We start from the raw sequence: 24751 nt of genomic DNA on the forward strand, positions 1-24751 counted from the left end.
AGAGACTTTTCAAAAACTTAATAAAAAAAAAACACCTAAAGGTTCTAAATTTAAAAGCATCACATCAAAAACCCAGATGAAACAGTATTTTAAGAGCCAGCCAATGCCCCTTGAATGAACTGTTGTCCGTTACATAGATGAGAAGCAAGATTTGATGAGAAGTAAGATTTCTGTAGGAAAGATTCTTTCAGGATTGTTTAACATTTTTTGAAAATTAGAAATTTTATTTTAAAAGATACACTGTCATATCTAAAAAAATGTTTTGAAAGTTTCAAACCCTGTATGAACCTCATCATTGTATTTCATTCTCTGCTGAGGCTTGCGTCCTTTTCTATTTTGGGATCACAAACTCTTACCCTCATGTGTCCTTTCATGCCCAGAGTCATGGTGACCTCATTTTCGATACCCCTCCACTTCCATGCTTAGGGTGAGTACTGTCAATGTCTTCAGTATCGGCAGATTCATGGGGTTGTTTGAGGGATGTGGTGGCGGTCTCCACTCTGGGAGGGACACTCACTCAGTCTGGCTCCGCGACTAAGCCATTATTGTCATTAGTAGGGGGCTTAGTAGGTGGTATCCTAAGTATGTTAAATCAGAACAGGCACCACTGAACACCACTGAAGTGACTCAGCAGCAGTGCAGGGTCTGCTCTGGTGTGTGGCCTCCTGGCGACCTAAAACTGATGGATCCCTGTGGACTGCCAACGCTGGAACTGTGATGGTCGAACCCGGGTGTGGTCGTGTATGGAGGAATCTAAATGAGTGGTGTGGGAGTAATGCCACTGAAACGGTGCAGATGATGGGGGAGCAAAAAACAAAACCCAAAAAAACTCTTACACTTATACCAAAGGTTCCAGAGCCCTTTATGGCCACTGGGGCATTCAGTTATCATTCATGTCCACTGTCTAGGGTTTGGCAAGGGAAGTTAAGGCCCAATCCTCTCCTTCAGCTGTTTTAACCTTCCCTAACCAAAGTCAAATACCCATTCACACCTGTGTGGAGTGAAGAAAATCTGGGGGAAGTGTCTTGTCCAAAGACACAACACAGTGCAGAAACAGGGCCTCAAACCCTGATCACTGGTGAACAACAGATCTGATGTCCAACATCTAACAGATTCTGCCAGTGCTGTAAAGAACACTGACAAGTTTCCTGCCAGTGCTGTAAAAAACACTGACAAGTTAATTCATGATCAGCCAGTCTGTTTTTCAGTTTTATACCTTATTGCTTTTGTCCATTTGCAACATGCTATCAGACCCTTTAAAACAGATAAATAGACATTTATGCTTCCAATCTCCCATGTCAACACATGTGCAGACCTGCTAGTGCCTGAATCCCTTTGTGTGTACAGGCGTGCCGAACATCAAATATGCATGTTAAAGATCCTGAAATTCACATCAATGTTCGGTGGCTCATGGAAACAATAACATACCCAGCACGCAAACCCCCGAAACAGAATATGGCTGCGTACATGGCCGGGGTAAAAACGGTCACGCACATAAAAGCCCACTCTTATGTACACCAGTGAAAGTGGGAGTTGCAGCCCATGAACGAAGAAGAAGAAGTTTCCCCAAAGCCACCAGCCCCACACCAACCTGATCAATGCCAGCAGAATGGCCCACACAGTTGAGGTGGTTCTGCACCAGGCTGACGGGATCAGACGACGTGTCTCGAGCAAAGAGCAGAGTGGCGAAGGAGGGCACCTCCCCCCCCTCCCCCATGTGGCGGTGCAGGCGGCAGGCGTGGAAGAGCATCATCAGCTTCAGCCCCTCCATCAGGTCTCTGTCGGACTGGCCACTGTTCAGCACATCATGCGATCGCCGCACTCGCTCCTCGGGGCTGGGCAAGCGGCTGATCTCCTCAATCTGCAACATCAACACGACAAACTGTTAGATTGATCTCTTCAATCTGCAACATCAACACGACAAACTGTTAGACTGATGTTCTCAATCTGCAACATCAACACGACAAACTGTTAGACTGATCTCCTCAATCTGCAACATCAACACGACAAACTGTTAGACTGATCTCTTCAATCTGCAACATCAACACGACAACGATGAAAAGGGTTACTGTTAGACTGATCTCCTCAATCTGCAACATCAACACGACAAACTGTTAGACTGATCTCTTCAATCTGCAACATCAACACGACAAACTGTTAGACTGATCTCTTCAATCTGCAACATCAACACGACAAACTGTTAGACTGATGTTCTCAATCTGCAACATCAACACGACAAACTGTTAGACTGATGTTCTCAATCTGCAACATCAACACGACAAACTGTTAGACTGATCTCTTCAATCTGCAACATCAACACGACAAACTGTTAGACTGATGTTCTCAATCTGCAACATCAACACGACAAACTGTTAGACTGATGTTCTCAATCTGCAACATCAACACAACGATGAAATGGGTTACTGTTAGACTGATCTCTTCAATCTGCAACATCAACACAACGATGAAATGGGTTACTGTTAGACTGATCTCTTCAATCTGCAACATCAACACAACAACGATGAAATGGGTTACTGTTAGACTGATCTCTTCAATCTGCAACATCAACACAATGACAACTTGGGTTACTGTTTGACTGATCTCTTCAATCTGCAACATCAACACAACGATGAAATGGGTTACTGTTTGACTGATCTCTTCAATCTGCAACATCAACACAACAACGACGAACTGGGTTACTGCTGGATGCACAGGCACTAACAGCATTAACAACTCTTGAGAGTAATCATATGCTCATGACCTTAATAAGAAAAATTTAAAAAAACACCCATGCACGCACGTTAAATTAACACAGACAAAACAATCTCATAAATATTGTGGGATTACCACATGTGGTTTTCAGATAGACAACACCAGTTAAAGCCAGTGTATATATATTCTCGTATATATGTGTGTCTGTTTCCTTTATGACTTGTGTTTGTTCTAACTTCAAAGCATCACTTGCTTGACAATTTTGACTTTTACTGATGGATGGGTTTGGAAATGTGCAGCTGTATGTACTCGAGCATCCATTTGTTTGTGTGAATGCGCTGGATGTTGGCAATAGACAGCTTTTAAGATGTTTTGTGTCACGTTTAACAGGACCATGTTAGGCGCTTTGAGCAGCATTTGTACTGGCAATCACGCCGTAAAAGTTATGTACTGTTATCATTTTTGACAGAGAAACCGTGAAATAAAAATCATGTAACATTTTCATCCTTTTTGACACAGAAATCACACCATAAAAGTTATGTATCATTATCATTTTTGACACAGAAATCGCACTAAAAAGTCATGTATAATCATTCTTATCATCATTTTTGACACAGTAATCACACCATAAAAGTTACGTATCATCATCATTCCTATCATCATTTTTCATTTTTTGACACAGAAAACATTGTCACTGACCGTGGTGTAGAGGTACAGGACGCAGAAGGCGATCTTGTCCAGCCTCCTCCTGTCCCCCCCATTCAGGGGGGCATGGCCGGGGAACAGCCAGCGGTCAAGGCCAGACCGGGGGTCGCTGTACAAGGCCTGAACCTGGTCCACCAGCGACACCGGCCCCGGCCACCCCGCCGTGACCCCGTGACCCCCCACCAGCACCTGGTACAGCGTGCTGCGAAGGGCGCAGTAGTTGTCCCCCCTGATCCGCCGCAACCGCTGGCAGTGGAAAAGGTCTGGGATGGCCGAGTAACCCTGGGGGCAGAGACAGAAGGAAGGTGGAGTGGAATGTCCTTTAATGTCCTGTCACACTAACTGGGGACACACTGGTGATGGTAAAAAGAAAAAGAAAAAGAATTAGAGACTGTGATGCAAGTTCAGCTGTTCAGGGTGATGACAACGACAAAAAGAAGGTTAAAGAGATAATGACAGTATTCGTACGATCAGGAGATCAATTTTAATCAAAAGGCATCCATAAGTACATAAAGTGTTATAAGAATGAGAGAGAGAGAGAGAGAGAGAGAGAGAGAGAGAGAAGAAAAAAAGCACAGTAGAGACAGAGACCATACTATGTAACTGAAATGATGAGAAAAGACTCATACATGTTGGAATGACAGCCCAATACATATCTATATATGAATAGGAGATAACAGATTTCTGCAGAGAGAAAGACGGAGGCAGATTAAAAGACATTTTAAAGAGACAAGACAGACTAGAAGACCAACATAGACAACACAGAGACATACAAGCAAACATGCAAACAAGGCAAAAATTCTATTTCTTGTGTCCCCTGGGAGCATCGAAACGTTACAATACATGTATACATATTTTACATACACCATACAAACAATAAGAGTGATGTGAAAAGAACAAAGAGAAAAACAACAACAAAAGGTCAATAAGTACAGACAATATACATTAACAATCATTTCATCCTCATCCACTAACACAAGACATAACTTTACCGAAAGGATCTACAAATGGAAGAAAACAAGTGCATATCATAAACCAATCATAACTTCTTCAGCCACTTCAAGATGAAGTGTACCTGCAGGATGGTTCTGGCCTTGTGGGTTTCCCCCTTCCACTCGTGAGCGGCATAGTCCTCAATGGGTACGGCCTCTCCAATGTTGTGTCCGGCACTGGGGGCATTGTTACCTGCATCAATCACACATCACCCACCTTGACATTTTCCTCTGTCAAACTGGTAACTGCCCTGCCCTGCCACTATTCTATTGAATATTATTATTATATCATGATATCTATATTCTTTTTTTTTTATACTGTGCTAAATTACATGAATTTCTGTTTGTTTGTTTTTTATATATAAAAAAAGATTTATACTTCTTCATTCCTGGGCTGCAACTCCCACGTTCACTCATATACATGTACATGAGTGGGGTTTTACATGTAATGGTGTATGATCATTTTTACCCTGCCATGTAGGCAGCCATTCTCCATTTTTGGGGGTGTGCATGCTGGCTATGTTCTTGTTTCCATAACCCACCGAACGCTGACATGGACTGCAGGATCTTTAACGTGCGTATTTGGTCTTCTGCTTGCGTATACACACGAAGAAGGTTCAGGCACAAGCAGGTCTGCACATATGTTGACCTGGGAGATCAGAAACGTCTCCACCCTTTACCCACCAGGCACCGTTACTGAGATTCAAACCTGGGACCCTCAGATTGAAAGTCCAACACTTTAACCACTTGGCTATTGCGCCCGTCTAAAGTTTTATACAAACTTGGCGCATGCTCTCAAGACCAGACCAACATGATGGGTTCATGCACATGTCAGGCATCTGCTTCTCTTGTTTTCAGTTCCAGATTCTTAAACATTTCAAAGCAGATGTGATGCGGCGTATATATGTGGATCTGTCTGCAAGCTTTGTCACCTTAAAACCAAAACTCAGCCAGCGTGAAGAAAAATTACCTTCAGTGTCACACCACCAACCTCCACCTGTAGGTCTAGTCTCACAAGTGGAGACACCACTATCCACTATAGAGACATGCTGCAGTCTCCATATAGAACTCTATATTGTATTACTTTTTGTCACAACCGATTTCTTTGGCTGGCTGCAGAATACTAGTGCAAACCGTTCACCTTGTCTTTCCAAGCTTGTGTCCTGTGTATCTTATTTTTTGCTTCTCTCTGTAGTTGTAATGTTTTTGTTGTTTGGTTTTTTTTGCACATGTGATTTGTCTTAACTTTGCCACTGTGAAATTCTGATTCCGTTTGTTGTGGCATGTTGATAGTCAACCAAAACTATGTCATGATGCCATTAGTGTTATCTTGTCTATGACAAGCATATATGTGTCCTTTTTCTGCTGGCAGAGATAGCATGATGTTTATCTATTCTCCTCTCACAATGTTATGTGCACCAATACAAGATAAGATTCCTGCTGAAGTAAGAGAAAAATTTCCTCTGCATATATGTATATCATACTAGGGACATCTTTAAAAAAAATTATTCATAAATGATGCCAGCAGATTCAGATGAACACAAATGACATACAATCACACCCACATGAATACATATCACACATAATCACATTCAGATAAACACAAATAGATTTATATTTAGATGATCACACACACACACACACACAAGGCAGAATCATTTTGATTCAGAATAAGATGAAGACACACAGTTGTCACATTCTCACATTCAAATAAATACACACATGACACAGTTTCACATTCAAATGAAAACACCCATGACAAAAAATCACATTCAGAGTAATACACACATGACGTAGAATCACAGGCAGTTCTATGGATAATATGTCATAAAATCACAAATGAATACACACACACAATGACACAGAATTACACTCGAATGAACACATACATGACACACATTCAAATGAACACACACATGACACAACACATAATAACACTTAGATGAACATATGCACATGACAGAGTGAGAATCACAATGCGATGAATACAAACATGACACAGAATTACACTGAGATTAATACAAACATGACACAGAATCACAGTGAGATGAATACAAACATGACACAGAATCACATTGAGATGAATACAAACATGACACAGAATCACAATGAAATGAATACAAACATAACACAGAATCACACTGAGATGAATACAAACATGACACAGAATCACATTGAGATGAATACAAATATGACACAGAATCACATTCAGATGAATACAAACATGAAATGCCATCCCAACCCCACCTACTACACACCAACACACGCACACACACACGACATGTCTAATATCACTCAAAGTGAAAAGATGTCAAATTAAAGAAACATGACGCAGAATCACATTTAAATACACACATGACACATACTGAATACACACATGACATAGTGATAGATGACAGATTCACAAATGAACACACAGAATCACGTTCAAATAAACATACACAGACACCTTTATATATATATATATATATATATATATATATATATATATATATATATATATCCCCCCACCCACCCTGCCTCCCCCTCCCCTTAAACAGCAGATGTGGTATTGAGTTTACAGATTAGTCCGTTTGCTTTCCATTTTGACACCACCTTGAAACTGAAACAAGACACAGACCTGCATTCAAACGAACACAGAAACACGATGAAGGACGTTCCAACTCACCATGCCCTGAACAAGACGACGCTCCTACTTGCATAGACGTGGTCGTGTCACTGTCACAGTCTCCCTGCCCCGGCCCTCCAGCAGCCCCAGGGATCGGGATCCCCCCATCACCCCCCTCACAGTCCCCCCCCACCTCCCCACAGTCCCAGGAGAACTCCACACTGCTGGCTCGAGAGCTGCTGGAGTGTGACCGGGTTCTGGGCAGTCGCTCCCACCGTGTCCTCCCCCTGCACCCCAGGGGCGACCGGCTCCGCCCACGGCTGCGATCCCGACAGTTCCGGTGCGGGGGAGGGCGCAGGTGTCTGGGCAGAGTGCCGGGCCTTGGACGAGGGTGGGGGTGGTCCTGAGCCTCGTCCTCAGCCTGTCCCCGCTCAATCAGGTCGTGCAGCTTGGACGTGATGGACTCGAACTCACCCTGGATGTCGTGGAACTCTGTCTCGAGGCACTCCAGGTTCTTGATGGTGGAGAACTCAGCCTGCTCCGGGGAGGCCACGTCCACCTCCGGGAGGAACAGTGGCTCGGAGATTTCACGGTCCAGGCTGCGACTGCGACGCATCTGCCGGACACACATGGCTGCCGAGGTGGAGCAGTCAGGCGTGGGCGACCGGGCTCTGACGTCCTCGGTGAAGGCAGCCCACTCCTGCACCCTCTGCATCAACGACTGGCGGAACTGGTGGTCCGTCATGGCTGGGTCTGAGGGAGGGAGGAGGGGGGCACCCCTTTCCTTCCCCTCCCCCTCCCAGCTCCAGTCCTCCCCGCTGCTGTTGAAACTCTGGATGGACTCCGAGGCGTCCAGTGAGGGGTCGTAATCATAGTCCAGGCTGTGGGGGTAGCTGCCGGGCTTTGTGGCCGATGCCAGACCCACAGTGGGGCTCCTGACAGGTTTGCGTGCTGGGGAGGATTTAGCCGTTTGGGTCACGTGGTCGTTGTGGAGGACTGTTAAAGCAACATCGCTGCTCCCGTCGTTGTCCACGGCACCGACATCCACCACAGTCTTGTTCCCGGAGGGACTGGAGTTGGTCCGATCCCCGCTGGAGGATGACAAGTATCGCTCAATCTTCTCCCTCCCTGAGCACACAGACACCGCTCCCCTCGGGGAACGTCCCTCTCCTCCCCCTTCCTCCTCCTCCCCGCCCTCTTCATTCCCCTCAGGCAACGTCTCAAAGCCCGACTCAGCAGTGGAGTAAAATGAATCCCTGAAGTTGACATCCTGAAGGGCAGGGGTCAGGTAGGAGGAGTTCTCAGAATGCCGACTGTCTCTCTCGGCGCGGCTTCTGCGCACGGGTCTTCGGCGAGTGCCTGAGCGTCGAAGGCGGGTGTTGTCCACCACTGTCTGTGCTTTGGAGCTCGTCGACCAGCCCTTGCCCCCGAACGCCACGCCGTACTGCACATAGGTGAACAGGGCAGGTAACTGTTTCTCAGAGTCGCTGCCCTTGGCTCCATCGACACCACTGTCAGAGGAATCCTGCGCACACACAGAGAAGTTATGATCATTGAAAAGAGTTTGAAAGACACAGAGAGAGAGAGAGAGAGAGAGAGAGAGAGAGACAGAGACAGAGACAGAGAGACAGACAGACACAGACAGAAAGACACAGACTGACAGAGGAAAAGAACGAAAATCGATCAAACACACTTACACACACAAACACAGTCTCCCTTTCGGATGGATGGTCTCCATAATAATTAAAACTAGTTTCAATGCCTCAATAATTCTAACTGATAGGTATCACTTTCAATGACTTGACAACTCTCTGTCACCCTTGTACTGAATTCACAGGATGGTGAGAAGTCTCAGGTGACAGACATGAGGGGTTTGTGGAGGGGAAAAAAGAAGAGAGAGAGAAAGAGAGAGAGAGATTGGAGGGGGGGGGGGGGAGGAAGAAAATTAGTGCAAATATAGCAGGAAAAAGAAGCACCAGTAAGATAAGAAATGTGAGCAATGTTGTGAACACAACACATCCATCCAAAAGCATTAAATAAAAAAAAAGTTTCACATAATATCATGTGTCCTCACAATACTTTCCTCTGGTCTCTAACTCAACAAAGGGATCCATGATCATCTAATCTGTGGTGGTGCCCTACCACGCGAAAAGTTAACTGGAGCACTAAACTTGCGTGAGAAGCATGCTCTATTCCCATGTTCTGACATCCATGCATACACATAATTACAATGAACATTTACAGATTTCTTCACTGCGTACCAGTCACCTGTACTTGTAATCACCCCGATAACTATGTACTGATGGCTTTTTGTCTGATGGTGATGCATGGTTATGTATGTAATGAACATGTGAGGGAGGGGGTGGGGGGAAAAAGACAAGACAAGACAGATTCTTCATTAACATGAGTTGCAGATAAGCAAGAAACATGCCTGTCTATTACCCCTGTTAATAAAGAGAGGGGGGGGGGGGGGGGCGGGGGGGAGAGAGAAAAGGAAAGAGAGGGGGGGAGGTGGGAGACAGAGGGAGAGATATAGAGATGGTGGGAGGGAGAGAGAGACAGACAGAGAGATAGGATTCAGATTCAGATGGTTTATTGAAAAAAAGGCCATGGCCCCTCATGAAGGGTTGATGTGTAAATGTACCTGAAAAATTTTACAAGATATACATTTTGTGATACAACAGAACAGACTAACATAACAAATTATAATCTGGTACAACTTAGTGACCCAAACTTAAAGGCTCTGTATAATCAAGTTGCAAACAGAAGAGACAGGGATAGGGAGTGGGAGACAGACAGGCAGAAACTGAGAGGGGGGAGGGAGACAAAGAGAGGGAAGTGGAACAAATACAAACACCACGAGACAGACACAGAGGGGCAGACAAACATATACCACAGAGAGACAAGAGCCTCTCAGACAACAGTAATACAAACAACCACTCCTTGCCTCTTCGCTACGAGTGCCTCGGTCTCTATAACTCAGTGGTCTCTATCCGTATCTGATGTCAACACCCACTACAAAACTGCCCCCCCACCACGCCACAGCTATGTGTTGCTAACTTCAGTATCAATAGTATAGATCTCCGAACACAACAATGAAGGGGGCGGTGGGGATGGGGCAGAGGTGAAACTACAAGCGCTATATACAGTGAAGCAGTGCTGGTGGTAGGAGGGGTGGCAGTGGAGGTGGACCCACTGACATAATTAAATGATGTAAACACATATCTCAGTGGGTGGAACTGGTATATGTTGCACAGTAAAAGAGGTGGTGGTGGTGGTGGTAGTGGTGGTGGGGGTCAGAATTTGGCAAACAGCCATGCTCTCCTAATGAACAAAATAACCGCCCGCATTCACATTTCAGCAACAAGCACGTTGCCCAGTAACACACTGCAGGGTAAACAACAGCTGTCTGTCTTGGCGAAAATCAGCTGCTGAAGTGGCCGACAACGAACAGATGCATTCACTGCCACCGACATGTTTTCTTTATGGAGAGAATAAAATCAAGTGCTTGGTTGCCTTTGAAACATATATTTCGTGGCAAAGAAAAAAGGCAATATGGTGGGAAAGGATGACGTATGTTCTGTATGGGTCCCGTCTCTATGTGGCAGTCTGTGTGTGTGTGTGTGTGTGTGTGTGCGCGCGCGCGCGTGTGCGTGCGTGTGTTTATGTGTGTGTGAGAGCAGTACAATCGTCCACATGCCTCTGTGTGTGTGTGTGTGTGTGTGTGTGTGTGCGCGCGCGTTCATCATGCTTCCTGCGCGTACGTGCTGAAACTCACTCACGTACAATCATCAGACGAGATAATAAACATGACCCTCTGACCTCGGAAGAAAGCCGTTCAACCCCCACCCCCAAAACACCGCCCTCCTATCTCTTCCAGTCTTGTATCAAGACAACCAGTCCCGACGACGTTACTCAACCCTAAAGCCCTGCGTATCACCCCCGGCACCACATTTCCCCTTGCATCTCCAACTCCCAACGATGACAGCCAGGAATTGCCCCCCGTCTCTCTGAGCCATACGCCGCCATGCCTGCTGATTGGTCAGCAATGTACCGCTCACGATGCCGAGCACATTCAGGGCTTCTTTACCGGCGTTCGGGCAATCGGGCATGAACCCTTACCTGTCACCTCACGAGTACCGCTCATTATTTACACCTGTGCTGTCCACTGAATGATGATAGACCACCACCAGAGCTTATGTTCTGATCGCTGTCTGTCATGGCAAGGAGTTTTTGCCCTTTTGGGAGGGAGCCTCTTTGGTCAACAACGCCAAGTCTGTAGGTCCTGTCTGTGATGAGTGGTTTGTCAACAGGTCAACTGTCTGTCCGATCCTGTCCTGTTGTGGTCAGCGGGTCTTCACGTCTGTTGTCACACTGGTGGGCCCCGTGGTCTGTTCGTTTGTTCCAGTCTGTGACATAACTCACCAGGGGGTTCTGTTCATGCTTGTACCACCAAAATGTGTGTGTGTGTGAGAGAGAGAGAGAGAGAGAGAACTCGAAACATGTTTTTTTCATTCAAGGATTATAATTTTAGGCGTGAGAGAGTGTGTGTGTTTATGTGTGCGTACACATAAATTTCATGCATTAATATTCTTCTGCTTATCATTATTCATCAAGTGATGTGTTTCCCATGAGACAGGTCCAGGTGCTCTCAGGCCTGGACAGGGCACCTGCTCGGCGGCACGTAGGCACAGACGCTGTTCCCGTCCCCTGTCAGTTCTCGTCATACTGCACGTCAAAACACAGTTGTTCTTCACCCTCCCTACCTGCCTGTCTGCCACACGGGGATGTATGCCTCCTGGCTATCCGGGCATCACGGGGTTCATGGCGTGCAACCAGCCAGCCGCCCGCCCGTGTCGGCTCAACTACATGCCTTCTTGCACGTACACCGCGGTAATAGGGTCACTTATGTCATCTCTCGGCCCCATCTCTTTCTAATCCAGCTTACTTTTAACGACTGTTTTCTCGCTGTTCATCACAACAGGCATTTCATTCTCACACAACTTTGCCTTTAGGCGGTAAGAAAAGGGTTGAAAAAACAAAAACAAAACAAAACAAAATAATAATAATAATGATGATAAAAATAGTATTTATATAGCGCTGAATCTTGTGCAGAGCCAAATCAAAGCACTTTCACACCAGTCATTCACACGCATGCATAACTCTAAAACTTAAGAAAGTGAAGACAAGGAAGAGGCAGGGGAGGGAGGCTATCTCGTGAAGAGGTGGGTTTTAAGGCCAGACTTGAAAGAGTCACAAACACGCACACACACACAACAAAGGCAGAAACAAGAACAAAAGCACAATGTGAGCGACCTGAAAACAAGGTGATGAACCACGGTGACGGAGATATAACCAGGTTTGTATGCTGGTCAGTGGCATTGACCGAGAACCTTTGTACATATTCCTCCAGGCAGACAACAACTGCCACAACTCGATCAACACTATACTAGCACCAGTCAGCAAATCACATTTCCTCTTTCTCCAGCCCACACTCACCCTTCCCCCACCCCTATACTTCCTGGCACTGATTGGGCCCGTTGATAGGTAAGGGCAGGGTGGTACAGTGTACTATTGGAACAATGCTTCACTGCTTACAGTTTGATGAAGGGAGGGTGGTACAGTGTACTATTGGAACAATGCTTCACTGCTTATAGTTTGACGAAGGGAGGGTGGTACAGTGCGCTATTGGAACAATGCTTCACTGCTTATAGTTTGACGAAGGGAGGGTGGTACAGTGTACTATTGGAACAATGCTTCACTGCTTACAGTTTGACGAAGGGAGGGTGGTACAGTGTACTACTGGAACAATGCTTCACTGCTTATAGTTTGACGAAGGGAGGGTGGTACAGTGTACTATTGGAACAATGCTTCACTGCTTATAGTTTGACGCTTACGTTGACACTGTCACAGCATCAAAGGTTCCTTCACCTTCCCAACTATAAACCAGATGCATGTTCTTGCTTCTTCTTCGTGGGCTGCGATTCCCACGTTCACTCGTATACATGTACAAGTGGGCTTTTACGGGCATGACCGTTTTTATCCCATGTATGCAGCCATACTCTGTTTTCGGGGGCAGCATGTTCTTGCTGTGCATTATGTCAATAATGCCAGAAAAAAAACCCCAGCAAAATGCGATACTGCGATACAAAGATCAAATGCAAGAGCGATAATGCAAGTCTTGGCACTGACATCGAGTCTTGAAATGGACTTGCAGCCGACCGCACGAGGTGGAGAGGTACCGGAACCAGGACCTCAAGACTGGGAGAAGAAGAACAGCTGATGAACGCAGCAGACGACCAACGGGCACTGCAGAAAGGAGCAACTCCAACAAACCGGACACCACACACAGATGTGACCTTTGTAACCTCTTCTTCTGCTGCTGCGTTCGTGGGCTGCAACTCCCACGCGAGTGGGCTTTTAAGTGTATGACCATTTTTTAACCCGCCATGTAGGCAGCCATACTCCGCTTTCGGGGGTGTGCATGCTGGGTATGTTCTTGTTTCCATAACCCACCGAACGCCGACATGGATTACAGGATCTATAACATGCGTATTTGATCTTCTGCTTGCGTATACACAGGAAGAGGGTTCAGGCACTAGCAGGTCTGCACATATGTTGACCTGGGAGATCGTAAAAATCTCCACCCTTTACCCACCAGGCGCCGTCACCGTGATTCGAACCCAGGACCCTCAGATTGACAGTCCAACGCTTTAACCACTCGGCTATTGCGCCCGTCGACGTTTGTAACAGACTCCCACATCGGTCTGCAGTCACAAGCGACGCTGCGCTTGCCGATCAGCCAGCCACGACGACACACAGGATGTATCATCCATCGTCAGCCTTGACCAAAGATCTCACGGTTCCAGGAAAAAAACAACAACAGAAAACTGCGAAGTGTTTATAATGAATGTGAGTTAAATATTAGAGGCAATTTCTCTGTTCACATCCAGTGCTTTTAAAGCTGTCATCATTGCACTTTTTAAGCTGTCATCATTGCACTTTTTAAGCTGTCATTGTTGCACTTTTAAAGCTGTCATTATCGCACTTTTAAAGCTGTCATTACTGCACCGGCTCTCAGTGCTGTAGCCTTGTGGACAAGTTGACCTGTGGGGACCATCCCTACACCGACTGTTGTAAAACTCGTTTGTTCGAAGGAGCGCGAGAGAGCAGGAATGTAAACTGTGCAAAACGGTCTCCACTAAAATCGAATTCTAGCCCAGATAGTCGGGACAGCAACTGCTCCCCTGCTCTCTTCTGGTGGTCATAGTCGGACACGACCATCATAGGCAGAAATAATAACGGGGGCGTTCTGGTGAGAAATCTCACTGCCGTTGTTCCACACAATACACTTATGCCAGTTTTGAACAGAAACCCTTTATCAACATATACATGTATAAACCCCATCTGCCCATCACTGCACTTTCTCTTAGCGGCAAATATTTGTTTACAGATGATTGATTTGTGCTGTACATTGATGATTGATTTGTGCTGTACATTGATGACTGATTTGCGCTGTACATTGATGACTGATTTGCGCTGTACATTGATGATTGATCTGCGCTGTACATTGATGATTGATTTGCGCTGTACATCGATGATTGATTTGTGCTGTACACTGATGATTGATTTGTGCTGTACATTGATGATTGATTTGTGCTGTACATTGATGATTGATTTGTGATTACTGATTTGCGCTGTACACTGATGATTGATTTGCGCTGTACATTGATGATTGATTTGCGCTGTACATTGATGACTGATCTACGCTGTACATTGATGACTGATCTACGCTGTACATTGATGACTGGTTTGCGCTGTACATTGATGACTGATTTGTGCTGTACACTGATGATTGATTTGTGATTACTGATTTGCGCTGTACACTGATGATTGATTTGCGCTGTACACTGATGATTGATTTGCGCTGTACATTGATGATTGATTTGCGCTGTACATTGATGACTGATCTACGCTGTACATTGATGACTGGTTTGCGCTGTACATTGATGACTGATTTGTGCTGTACATTGATGATTGATTTGCGCTGTACATTGATGACTGATTTGTGCTGTACATTGATGACTGATTTGTGCTGTACATTGATGATTGATCTGCGCTGTACATTGATGACTGATTTGTGCTGTACATTGATGACTGATTTGTGCTGTACACTGTTCACAACAGACGCAACTTCACGTGAACTGAAGCCAGCGTTGACATCAGTTCGCACTCTGTGTGTTGCTCGCATGAGCGAACCGTACTGTGTGTGGGGGTAAGGGGGGGGGGGAGAGGGGAAGAGGGGATGGGGGAGGGGGAACACACAAACACACACAAAACACCAACAGCAAGTACAACCAAGGACGGCCGGAAATACGTGCAGAAAAAAAAGGGCTTGCGTTTTCTTTTATTCGCGCACTGGCAGACTAAGCATTTCCAACTTGTTGTTCTGCCGTCACTGACCGTAAGAGATAGTTGTGGGACATGTATTGACTGGAGAGGAAGTGGCAGTCAGTAACTCTGCTTCCAGTCATTGACTGCGATTCAGGTTTGAGATGGGGTGTGTGTGTGTGTGTGTGGGAGTGAGAGAGAGGGAGAAAGAGAGAGAGAGAGAGAGAGAGAGAGAGAGAGAGAGAGAGAATTCAGAAAGTTTAGAACTCTGCAAGTTTAATGTACACTGGCCTTCGGCAACAATATATGTATGACAGTTGAAAAGGGTATTGGGAAGGGGGTGTGGGTGTGAGTGGTTGGTGTAACAGATGTATTGTCACAATGGGAGTATACGCGTTACTGGTCGATATTAATCATCAAATGATTCTAAACACACACACACACACGAGAGTGAGTGAGTGAGAGAGAGAGAGAGAGAGAGAGAGAGAGAGAGAGAACGGAGAGACAGACAGACAGACAGGAATGGTAACACAGAGACGGATATGTAAACATAGCAGACAAAACACCATTCTGCGTTTCAGTCTTGAGGGGTATGGAAAAAAAAACACAACAAAAAACAATGTACATGTACCAGTAACTAAATGAAATGAACAAAGAACAAAAGTCATAACCATCGCCAAATGACTCCGGACAAGAGATCGACGTTCTCTCTACCTCGGTCACACGCTCGCCCCAGCCAATACCAAAATAGAGCCAACACCTACAGATCTCTTCAGGCTCTTTGCCAACACCGCACCATCACTTGCACTACAACTCTCTACTCCACACCGTTCGGGGAAAATATCCCATCCCTTCCTCTTCCACATCTCCCAATTGTCCACCCTCCCCCATCTCTCCCACCCTCCCTTTTTTTGGCATCCATCGATCGATGGAGTGCATTGATTGGTGGGGTGAGGGTGGTACGGTACGGTTCGGTACACGGGGACGGGAGACTAGCTGTTACAACACGCTGTACTGTCACTGTTTTAACCCTCGTTACAACACGCTACATTCTCCCTGTTTTAACCCTCGTTACAACACGCTACATCCTCACTGTTTTAACCCTCGTTACAACACGCTACATTCTCACTGTTTTAACCCTCGTTACAACACGCTACATCCTCACTGTTTTAACCTTCGTTACAACACGCTACATTCTCACTGTTTTAACCTTCGTTACAACACGCTACATTCTCACTGTTTTAACCCTCGTTACAACACGCTACATTCTCACTGTTCTAACCCTCGTTACAACACGCTACATTCTCACTGTTTTAACCCTCGTTACAACACGCTACATCCTCACTGTTTTAACCTTCGTTACAACACGCTGTTGTCACTCTTTTAGCCCTCGTTACAATACGCTGTTGTCACTGTTTTAACCCTCGTTACAACACGCTGTTGTCACTGTTTTAACCCTCGTTACAGCACGCTGTTGTCACTGTTTTAACCCTCGTTACAACACGCTGTTGTCACTGTTTTAACCCTCGTTACAACACGCTATACTGTCACTGTTTTAACCCTCGTTACAACACGCTGTTGTCACTGTTTTAACCCTCGTTACAACACGCTGTTGTCACTGTTTTAACCCTCATTACAGCACGCTGTTGTCATTGTTTTAACCCTCGTTACAGCACGCTGTTGTCACTCTTTTAACCCTCGTTACAACACGCTACATCCTCACTGTTTTAACCCTCATTACAGCACGCTGTTGTCATTGTTTTAACCCTCATTACAGCACGCTGTTGTCATTGTTTTAACCCTCATTACAGCACGCTGTTGTCACTGTTTTAACCCTCGTTACAACACGCTGTTGTCACTGTTTTAACCCTCATTACAGCACGCTGTTGTCATTGTTTTAACCCTCGTTACAACATGCTACATTCTCACTGTTTTAACCCTCGTTACAATACGCTGTTGTCACTGTTTTAACCCTTTAACCCTCGTTACAATACGCTGTTGTCACTATTTTAATCCTCGTCACAACACGCTATGCTGTCACTGTTCTAACCCTCGTTACAACACGCTACATTCTCACTGTTTTAACCCTCGTTACAATACGCTGTTGTCACTATTTTAATCCTCGTCACAACACGCTATGCTGTCACTGTTCTAGCCCTCGTTACAACACGCTACATTCTCATTGTTTTAACCCTCGTTACAACACGCTACATCCTCACTGTTTTAACCCTCGTTACAACACGCTGCTGTCACTCTTTTAACCCTCGTTATAACACGCTATGTCCTCACACACTGTTTTGACCCTTCACTGCATGTTCACCACGCTCCAAAGGTTCTTCAACTTAATTTTTTTTTTTTTTTTTAATTTCTTTTTTACACAATATGCAGTTAACCAGATACTGACCGAGATACGGTTTGTTTTGTGTGCCATACAGAGAGAGAGATGGGGAAGAGAGAGAGAGAGAGAGAGAGAGAGAGAGAGAGAGAGAGAGAGAGAGAGCAACACAGAGAGAGGGGGAAGAGAGAGAGAGAGACTGAGAGAGAGCAACAGAGAGAGAGGGGGGAAGAGAGAGAGAGAGAGAGGGAGACTGAGAGAGAGCAACAGAGAGAGGGGGGTGGGTGGGAGAAAGCGGGACAAACAGAGAGGAAGAGAGAGAGGAAGAGAGAGAGACAGACAGACAGCAACACAGAGAGAGACAGACAGCAACACAGAGAGAGAGAGAGGGGGGGGGGGGCAGAAGACAGAGACAGACAGCAACACAGAGAAAGACAGCAACAGAGAGAGAGGAGAAAGCGGGACAGACAGGAAGAGAGAGAGGAAGAGAGACAGGGACAAACAGTGAGAGAGAGAGAGAGAGGAGACAGAGAGAGAGAGAAGAGAGACAGAGGAGACAGACAGCAAAACAGAGAGAGAGAGAGCGGGGGTGGGGGGGGCGGGAGGGGGGGGAAGCGGGACAGACAGGGAGAGAGTGCGAGAGAGAGAGAGGGAGAGAGACAGACAACACCAGCGAGTGAGAAAGAGAGAGAGAGAGGAGAAAGCGGGACAAACAGACGGAGAGAGAGAGAGGAAGAGACAGACAGCAACACAGAGAGAGAGAGAGAGAGAGAGAGAGAGAGAGAGAGATAGGGGGACAGGGGGGAGGGGGGGGGGGGGTTGGGGGGCTTAAAGATCACAGACGTTAGGAGAGCCAAAGAGATAAAGGGGTTGGGGGTGGTGCGGGGGCTGCCGGCTAAAAAGCCCAGTCATAAACAAAAACAGTCCAGATACTGACAGACCAACAGACAGACAGACAGACAGACATGGAGAAACACATAAAGATGGAGTATTTCCGGGCACGGTTTCCTCGTGGTGTAGGTGAACTGCATGCACAGTATGAAGAGTATTTGAGGGAACAGTTTCCTGGTTCTGAACGTGACGTGCATAACGTCATCCCAGTCTGTCTTCTTCCTGCTGACACAGACTTTGCCCTCACCCTAAGTAATGTATATGTATCATGCGCTTGTCTGCCATAACAATGAACCCTCTGTGTGTGTGTGTGTGTGTGTGTGCGTGCGCGAGTGCGCACGTGCGTGTGTTGGGCATGATCAATTCTCTGTATATGTGTTAGACATAACTAATTCTCTGTGTTTGTTCATGCGCGCACCCTCGTGCGTGCGTGTGTGTGCGTGCGTGCGTGCGTGCGTGTGTGTGTGTGTGTGTGTGTGTGTGTGTGTGCGCGCGTGCGTGTGTGCGTGTGTGATTGAGAATGTTTGTGAGTGTGTCTGTAAGTGTTTATGCACAGGTATGCGCGTGCGTGCACGCATGCAAAAGCGCACACTCGCTCAAGGACTATGACACTCAATGTGGACAGCTTGCAATGGATTCACAGAGAGAGAGAGAGGGGGGGAGGGAGGGACATAGAGAGAGAGAAGACAGAGAGAGAGAGAAAGAGAGAAGAGAGAGAGAGGAGAGAGAGAGACAGGAATTCCCCATCAACCCATACAGAGAACAATCAACTGTGGCCTGTCCCCATTGTAAACAACTGCACAAGCAATAATTTGTGTCCCCAGCTGCAATCACACTTTTGGATGACACTGATGTCAGCTGACTCTCAGCAGACAGCAATGATCATCATGATAATGTATTCCCACAGCACTGGATAGGCTCTGAAGACCGGAGCACCGCACTGGAGCACTGGTCAAGCATGTGCCCCACAACCCTGGCAGATGTGGCATTGATCAGTCTGCACTTTTGATGCTCTACTGAAACTGACACTGATGATGATGACATGTGATGATATATGTGGGTATGTGAGCACATGCGTGCATGCGTGCGTGCGTGTGTGTGTGTGTGTGTGTGTGTGTGTGTGTGTGTGTGGTGTGTGTGTGTGAGAGAGAGAGAGAGAGAGAGAGAGAGAGAGAGAGAGAGAGAGAGCATGTGTGTGTATGTGTGTGTGCCAATGCAGGTTGTTAATACACTGTTCTTAAACTAGACATTGTATGTAAAAATACATAAATAAACACATTAACTCATACATAAATACATTAACCCATATCAACACAAGGCAAAACAGAAGTAATCAAAAAGTAAAAAGCAAGTAATAAAAAAGAAAAGAAGAAAGAAACAAAGATAGAAAAAGAACAATCTGCATTGCACCTTGGCTGCAGCAACATGTTCCTTTACCACTTCAGAGGGTGGGTGGACCGTACAAGATAAGTTACAGTACATGTTTCTACAATATGCATTTTAAAAACTTTTTTTTGCCAATGATGTCCACAGATCTCTATCCAGAGCTGTTCTCCTGATTTTTGTTTTTGTTTTTGACAGAGTTAAATAATACCAGTACCCTCTGCTGAAACCTAAAATTCAACTCCAGTTGGCCACAGTTGTTTATCAATGCTAACCAATCAACAATGTGCTTGTGAGTCTCCATTGCCTCACTTTGACTTCCCTATTGGCTGGGGCATTGTCCAGTGAGCAAATCAAATCAAAACAGTGAATAAAACGATGTTCCATGAATCATCCAGGAAACAGTGAGCAAAACCGACAACATACCACCACCACTTCCCGCCCTTCCTCTAACAGCAGCAACACCCAGTCTGCTTCCAAAAGCAACAACATCACCACCCAGCCCCCGTCTAAAAGCAACATCACCACCACCCAGTCTCCCTCTAAAAGCAACAACATCACCACCCAGTCTCCCTCTAAAAGCAACAACGACACAAATCTCCCTGTAAAACTGCAACATCTACACACAAATCTCCCTGTAAAACTGCAACATCTACACACAAATCTCCCTGTAAAACTGCAACAACGACAGTCTCCCTCTAAAAGTAACAACGACACAGTCTCCCTCTAAAAGCAACAACGACACACAGTCTCCCTCTAAAAGCAACAATGACACACAGTCTCCCTCTAAAAGCAACGACACACAAATCTCCCTCTAAAAGCAACAACGACACACAGTCTCCCTCTAAAAGCAACGACACACAAATCTCCCTCTAAAAGCAACGACACACAAATCTCCCTCTAAAAGTAACAACGACAATCTCCCTCTAAAACTGCAACAAAGACACACAAATCTCCCTCTAAAAGCAACGACACACAAATCTCCCTCTAAAAGTAAAAACGACAATCTCCCTCTAAAACTAACAACGACAATCTCCCTCTAAAACTGCAACAAAGACACACAAATCTCCCTCTAAAAGCAACGACACACAAATCTCCCTCTAAAAGCAACGACACACAAATCTCCCTCTAAAAGCAACAAAGACACACAAATCTCCCTCTAAAAGCAACAACACAATCTCCCTCTAAAACTGCAACAAAGACACACACTCTCCCTCTTAAAGCAACAACGACACACACTCTCCCTCTTAAAGCAAAAACGACACACACTCTCCCTCTTAAAGCAACAACGACACACACTCTCCCTCTAAAAGCAACAAAGACACACAAATCTCCCTCTAAAAGCAACAACGACACACACTCTCCCTCTAAAAGCAACAACACACACTCTCCCTCTAAAAGCAACAACACACACTCTCCCTCTCCGTCTAAAAGCAACAACACACACTCTCCCTCTAAAAGCAACAACACACACTCTCCCTCTAAAAGCAACAAAGACACACAAATCTCCCTCTAAAAGCAACAACGACACACAGTCTCCCTCTAAAAGCAACAACGACACACAGTCTCCCTCTAAAAGCAACAACGACACACGGTCTCCCTCTGAAAGCATGTATTATTTCCAGCCTTTCATCCTCTTCACAGCAACCACTGGTGAAGAGCAACCACCAGATCTTCAAACGACGCTGAAGTCAGCACAGCACAGACGGCTGCCTGCATTAACCACTGAGCAAGCGAATGGAAATGGATTGGTTTCCTGGACACTCCACCCCCTCTCCTCTTCACCCAAAACACATCCCCCCACCCCCACCCCCTCCTCCCCATCCCGTGTTCAAGATCTATACAAAAGCGTGACATCAGACCAGCAGTCAGCAGAAGAGACGATGTCTATCGCTGTGAGGCAGTCCCTTTTCAGCAGATCTAAACCGACAGAAGACACGTTTTAGTGTCTCAAATTCTGGGGCCCACAGAACAGAACAGAACATTTTCGTGCACTTTCCATCCAACGCACGCATGCGAGAAATGGCATGCAACATGTAACCCTTTGATCCAATCAGTAATTAGGCATGACCCATATTATGAACACAAACCGACACTTTGTTGTCGACTAGAAGCCGCCATTTTGTTGTTGTTTTTTTGTGGTTTTTTTGTTTTGTTTTTTGATTGTTTACTGCTGCATTATTTGGATGGGAGGGGTGTGAGTGTGTGTGTGTGTGGGGGGGGGGGGATGGGGGAGGGGGGGGTGGCGTGATCAATAAACGGAATGAGCGGCTGTTTGATTGGCACTGAGTGAATGAGGGCGCCATTGCAGACAATTTTGCGAACCTGGCAAGACGGCTGCACATTAGTGCATGAACTTGATCTATCAATATCAAAATCAAGTACAATAACCCTCAAAACTGAATCTACCAACAACAAAATCAAGTACAACAACCCTCGAATCAGAGTCAGTCGAAAACCACAGAAAACGAGTCACAACGTCCACAATTAGTCATAACATTTCAACCATGAACGAATATTGTCCCTAAATTTGATCCTCGAATTTAGGATATCAAAATAGGAAATTACCGGCGACGTCCAACTCTGAAAGGTAATGTCCCTTTTTAGCTGATTTCGATCGACGGAAGCTAGTCTGCCTCAACAGCATGTCTCCTTTGCAAAGGAATGCCAGTTGGCCTGTACTGTGGGGTGGGAAATCTGAAGGCATCCGCGTCATGGATTTGGGGTGGAGGGGAGTGGGGGAGGGAGGGGGATGATGGTGGGGAGGTATTGATCTGTTCCCTGGAGACGTGGGATGCGTGGGCTGGTGTTTGCAGGTGTGCTATCGACGTTACGGGCCGCCGCTGATCCTGTTTTTTTCTCTCTCCCCCGCCCCCCCCCCCCCTTTCCTTTTCCACCCCGTACGTACCCTTGCATAAGTGTACCGCTAAAGCTAATGAACTGATCGTCTCCTCATGCCTTTTTAACAGCTGGCTTTGTTTCGCTTCATTCACTGCAAAATATTCTAGTGTTAACTAATTCTTGTCTAATAGTTTTATTTACAACATCATTTTTATTCTCTCTCTCTCTCCCTCCTTCGCTTCATCTTCTTTAACTGCAATGTCTAAAACTGTTAGATCATAGAGTAATGTAATCTGCTGACGTGAAAAAAGTTACTCCCCTGTCTCAGTTGTCAATAGATCTTTGCAGGTAATGACCAAAAAAAAAAAAAAAATCAAGTTTCAAAAAGTCTCTCTCTCTAGTGTGTGTACCAGTGTGTTCGTGCATGCGTGCGGACTGGCATGTAAGTGTGTATTATATGTACACAAATACGCGGTAATACATCTGGGATCCAGTTTTCGATTCTTTGCTCCAACTTAATTGTGGGGAGCGGAGCTTGAAATGAACATGTATGTTTATCTTAAAAAAAAAAAAAAAAAGTCATTGCATCTCTCTCCAACACACACACACACACACAAGCGCACATAAACACACACACACACACATGCCACAAACCTTTGCCAACAGACACAATACCAGTCTTTTCTTTCCAGTCTACTTCTTACATGTCAGTGACGCTACAGCGATATTCCGTACTGGTGTATACTGGTGTATAGAATGATCGAAGCCCCCGTTTTTATCCTGTATTCCTGTCTCTGGGAAGTTCTTATCCTGCATGTATTCCAGTCTCAGAGCAGTTCTTATCCTGTATTCCAAGTCTCCGATCGAGAGGCAAATGGCTGCCTGACCTTTTCCACCTTCAGTAAAGACTAAACAGGAGGTTACATGTGTGTGCAGATTTATTGTACCTGTATCGGTATCCCAAATATAGACAACTGCTACTGCTGCTGCCATGCCCTCTTGTACTTTTAGAACACACTGTGTCGTTGTTCAGTTCCCAAATCTATATGTGAAGAACATCTTCACATCAAGAACACCTTCTGCCTCGAGAGAGGAGATGGTGTTTTGCTGATTAATGCGTCTGTATCAGTATTTTAAGTACTGGCTACGGTTGCTACCACGGCTGCTAAGCTGCACTATAACTAGTTAAGTTCTAGATCTCATGCGGGGGAAATCAGGTACCAAGCTTGACAACAGTGTGTTCAGTTTCTGTGGTGATTCTTCAAAGCAAGGATTCTGCTGAACTGTCAGTGTTTTGGTTTGTCTGTGTTTGGCTAACATAAAAACCATCCAGAATGTATGATTAAAACAAACATTTCTGTTGTGATAATGTTAACATGAATGCAAAATTATAAACAGAGGCACTCACACACATACACATTTTCCAAACAGATACACAGACTGGTACACACATTTACAAATGTCAGCTCTCTCTCTCTCTCTCTCTCTCTCTCACAAACATACAGCCCATCCCAAAGCCCAGCTTCTGCATACACACACATTATGTGTACACACATGCATGCACACATATTTTCACACACACACACATTCACATGTATACACAAGTCTGGCACTGGAGTTATTCATGTTCTCCACAAGTGAGGAAGGAGAGATCCTATCTCACTGAAGTGTTTCTTGTTTTCACTTTCCTCTTCCTCCTCAAACAGCATTCCAACCACCTTTATAATCATATTATTCAATTAATGGATGAATCTGTAAATATTAAAGAGTGAGGAGGAATTTCTGTTTAATGTCCCGTCACACATATCGGTGATTGAAGAATTAAAGAGTGATTTTGACGACAGAGTGTCCATTTTCCTGCAACCATTTTCCTCAATTACTTTGCAAATCTCA

General features: G+C 45.5%; 1 protein-coding gene across 1 annotated transcript in view; it reads right to left on the minus strand.

Moving 5' to 3' along the window:
• LOC143301624 (uncharacterized) overlaps positions 1-24751 on the minus strand; it is a 53925-nt gene that overhangs the window by 11062 nt on the left and 18112 nt on the right. Inside the window, exons 4-7 of the mRNA XM_076616040.1 lie at positions 7078-8542; positions 4493-4602; positions 3412-3699; positions 1592-1861 (exon numbers count right to left, since the gene is read on the minus strand). Of these exons, the coding sequence (XP_076472155.1) occupies positions 1592-1861; positions 3412-3699; positions 4493-4602; positions 7078-8542 (2133 nt within the window). The remainder of the gene's footprint in view (positions 1-1591; positions 1862-3411; positions 3700-4492; positions 4603-7077; positions 8543-24751) is intronic.

This window comes from Babylonia areolata, chromosome 27 (assembly GCF_041734735.1).
Source record: "Babylonia areolata isolate BAREFJ2019XMU chromosome 27, ASM4173473v1, whole genome shotgun sequence".
In the NCBI taxonomy this organism is placed as follows: Eukaryota; Metazoa; Mollusca; class Gastropoda; order Neogastropoda; family Buccinidae; genus Babylonia; species Babylonia areolata.